This window comes from Hibiscus syriacus, unplaced genomic scaffold, assembly GCF_006381635.1.
Source record: "Hibiscus syriacus cultivar Baekdansim isolate YM2019G1 unplaced genomic scaffold, ASM638163v2 tig00111022_pilon, whole genome shotgun sequence".
Lineage (NCBI taxonomy): Eukaryota > Viridiplantae > Streptophyta > Magnoliopsida > Malvales > Malvaceae > Hibiscus > Hibiscus syriacus.
Genome location: NW_024062956.1, coordinates 390603 through 393365, shown reverse-complemented (window position 1 = coordinate 393365; position 2763 = coordinate 390603). Strand labels below are relative to the sequence as shown.

General features: G+C 33.9%; 1 protein-coding gene across 1 annotated transcript; it reads left to right on the top strand.

Annotated features, from left to right (window-relative positions):
• The first annotated feature begins 1758 nt into the window (after window positions 1-1758).
• Window positions 1759-2763, top strand: LOC120150367. The gene has a single exon (XM_039163057.1). The coding sequence runs from the start codon at window positions 1868-1870 to the stop codon at window positions 2429-2431; it is 564 nt and encodes a 187-aa protein (XP_039018988.1). The 5' UTR covers window positions 1759-1867; the 3' UTR covers window positions 2432-2763.

Here is a 2763-nt window from a genome sequence, read left to right as displayed (position 1 = left end):
AGTTATTATTAATTAATTGCTTATAAGATGAACGTAACGTTTTAATGGAACGGTTTGACACTGACTTTTTCAAGCCACCCTTCCTTGTGTTTAATTTGATTCCAACGCACCGCGATGACGTTTCGTGTCATTCAGTGTAGCTTTTGTGGAAAACGAAAAAGTTGGAGAATCTTCCGAGTAGGAAATGAATCAATTGAATATTTAATTTTTCTTAGGGTAAACTACATATTTAATCATCCAACTATCACTTTAATTCTGTTTTTGCCATTCAACTATTTGTTTCTAAATTAAGCAATAACGTTACGTTTTGATTTCATTTTAGTCCTCCGTCATTGAAAAATTAACGGTGATGATGATGCGTCACAATAATATAATATCATATCATCATTGAAAAAAATAAAAATACCATGTCAGTAATTTTGTTAATTTTTTAACGACGGGTGACCAAAACGTAACGTTAATGATGATTTTTAAAAAATAATTACACAAATTAAACGACCTTAGTGTTTAAAGGGGTGATTGTTATCTCAAGATGTCTCAAGTTTAAGCACAACATCTGCAGGGGTGCTTGAGCATTCTTTGTCAAATGGTAGAGATTCTAACAAATATTACTTTGTAATCACCCCAAACCAATCAAAAAAATTCGAGTGACCAAAACATAACCAAAGTGATAGTTGAGTGACTAAATGCGTAGTTTACCCAGGAAATTTAGGTTTAATTCCTTTGTCTTGTATCTTTATTTTTTTAATAGATATTAATACCTATTGTTTTTAATTAAAATAAATAAAAATATTATAAATAATATTAAATTAAACATTCTAAAAAATAAAATCTAAAAAAATTAATATATTATTTATTTTTTTATCACTAAAATCTTACCTTTCTATTTAACAAATTAAATAATATTCTTAAAAATATATTAAGTAATGTTATATTGACAGACAATTTTTTCTGTTAATAATTTATCAATCCTATAAATAATACATTAACAGACATTTCTTATTTTTGGGAAAGGAAAAACATCATGAATGGGGAAAATGAAAAGAACAAAGGACCTCTAAGCCATGACCAATAATAATGAAAGAGGAATAAAAAGTTCAAAAAAAAAAATTAGGGCAAATCCGTCAAAACCACAAATTTGAAATCCCGAGTTTTAAAAATACTGTCAAAATTTATAGGTTAAAGTACACAAATAGTCCCTGACTATATGATGCTACTTTGTTGAGTTCTTAAATTATTAAAAGTTACAAAATAATCTCTTAACTATAAGGTGTTGCTTTGTTGAACCCACACTATTAATGGTTATAAATGGTCATCCGACTACTTGTATGTTTTAAACTTGTCTTTTTTCATATAAAAATTGGTGGTCATATAATCTAGATGTTAACACGTTGACTGAGATATAAATAAAATCTGATCTCAGAATCGTTTGAGTTGTATTTTATAGATTGACTCTTTGTTTATATCATTAAAATATGATTTTATTATTTCTAATTAGCAGATTAGGTCTAGTGTAGACGACCATTAATCTTTTAACAAATAAGGATGAGTTTGTAATATATGAATAATCAGATGATAATTTTATAATTTTTAATAATCGAACTTAATCAATTAGTGTCTTATAATGAGATTATTTTGTAACTATTAATAATTAAGGGCTCAACAAAGCAGTATTGTAATTTACCCAAATTTATAACCCCTAATTCCTCTCCCTTAAGGCCTTACCCTATAAATACGTGGCTCGAGTAAAGCTAGTTTTGCCTTACTAAACAGCCAGACACGGCTAGAAAATCAAAACCAAAAAATCGTATCTTTTTCTCCCTTCCAAAACTTTCCTCTCTGCAAGTCTGCAACACCTTTGTTAAAAATGGCGGCTTCTTCTAGAAGATCCGGCGGCCAGATTCTCCGTTCTAACTCTCCGTCTGGACGGTTTACGCCTTCGATTTCAAGCTTCTCTTCACGGTCCTCGACTTTCTTCAATCAACATAGATCTATTTATCCACCACGTGTCAATCTCTGCAATAAATCTTCTTCATCTCCGTACGTTCGATTCCCACTCGATAACCGTCCTACCTCTCCGAACCGTTCGATAGCCACCGTTCGTAGAAACTCTGATGCGTTAAGGAATTTACAGAGCAATCAGCTGAAGCAGACTTGCATGTGTTCGCCTACAACGCATCCGGGATCGTTCCGTTGCAGTCTTCACAAGAACGTCAATAACTCGCACTCCGTATCAGGATGCGCGCCGAGCAATCGGCTTAACGCGCGTAGATCTGCGATGACGAACTCGTTGGTGAGAATCGGTGGCGTCGAAGGAGATATTGTTAGGAGAGCTTTGTCGGCTTTGATTAGACCTTCCTCTCACCAGCAACGTCGTCGTTCTGCTTTCCATCCTAGGCCTAGCCGGCTGTCCGTGATGGCAAAAGCCTAGGAATTATGAAGATTTCGTAAGCGGTATCTGCTCTCTCTTAAAGTTTATAGGTCGAGTTTCCTAGATTTTCCGGCGATTTGAGATCGAGGTTCGGCTCGACGCCGCGGTTGATGGCGAATCAGATTCCGGCGAAGAGGTTGGAGATCTGGACGGAGGATTCAAGTATACTCCGGGTGACCGAAACCGTAGAATCCGAGAAACAAAATTATCATATAGTTTGTTGGTGTAAATACAGTCATATTGCAGCCAATGGCAAATTTGAAGAGCTTTTGGACTAAAAACTATATATAAAATCTCTTGAAATCACTAATCAAATCTAAAAATCCATTCCA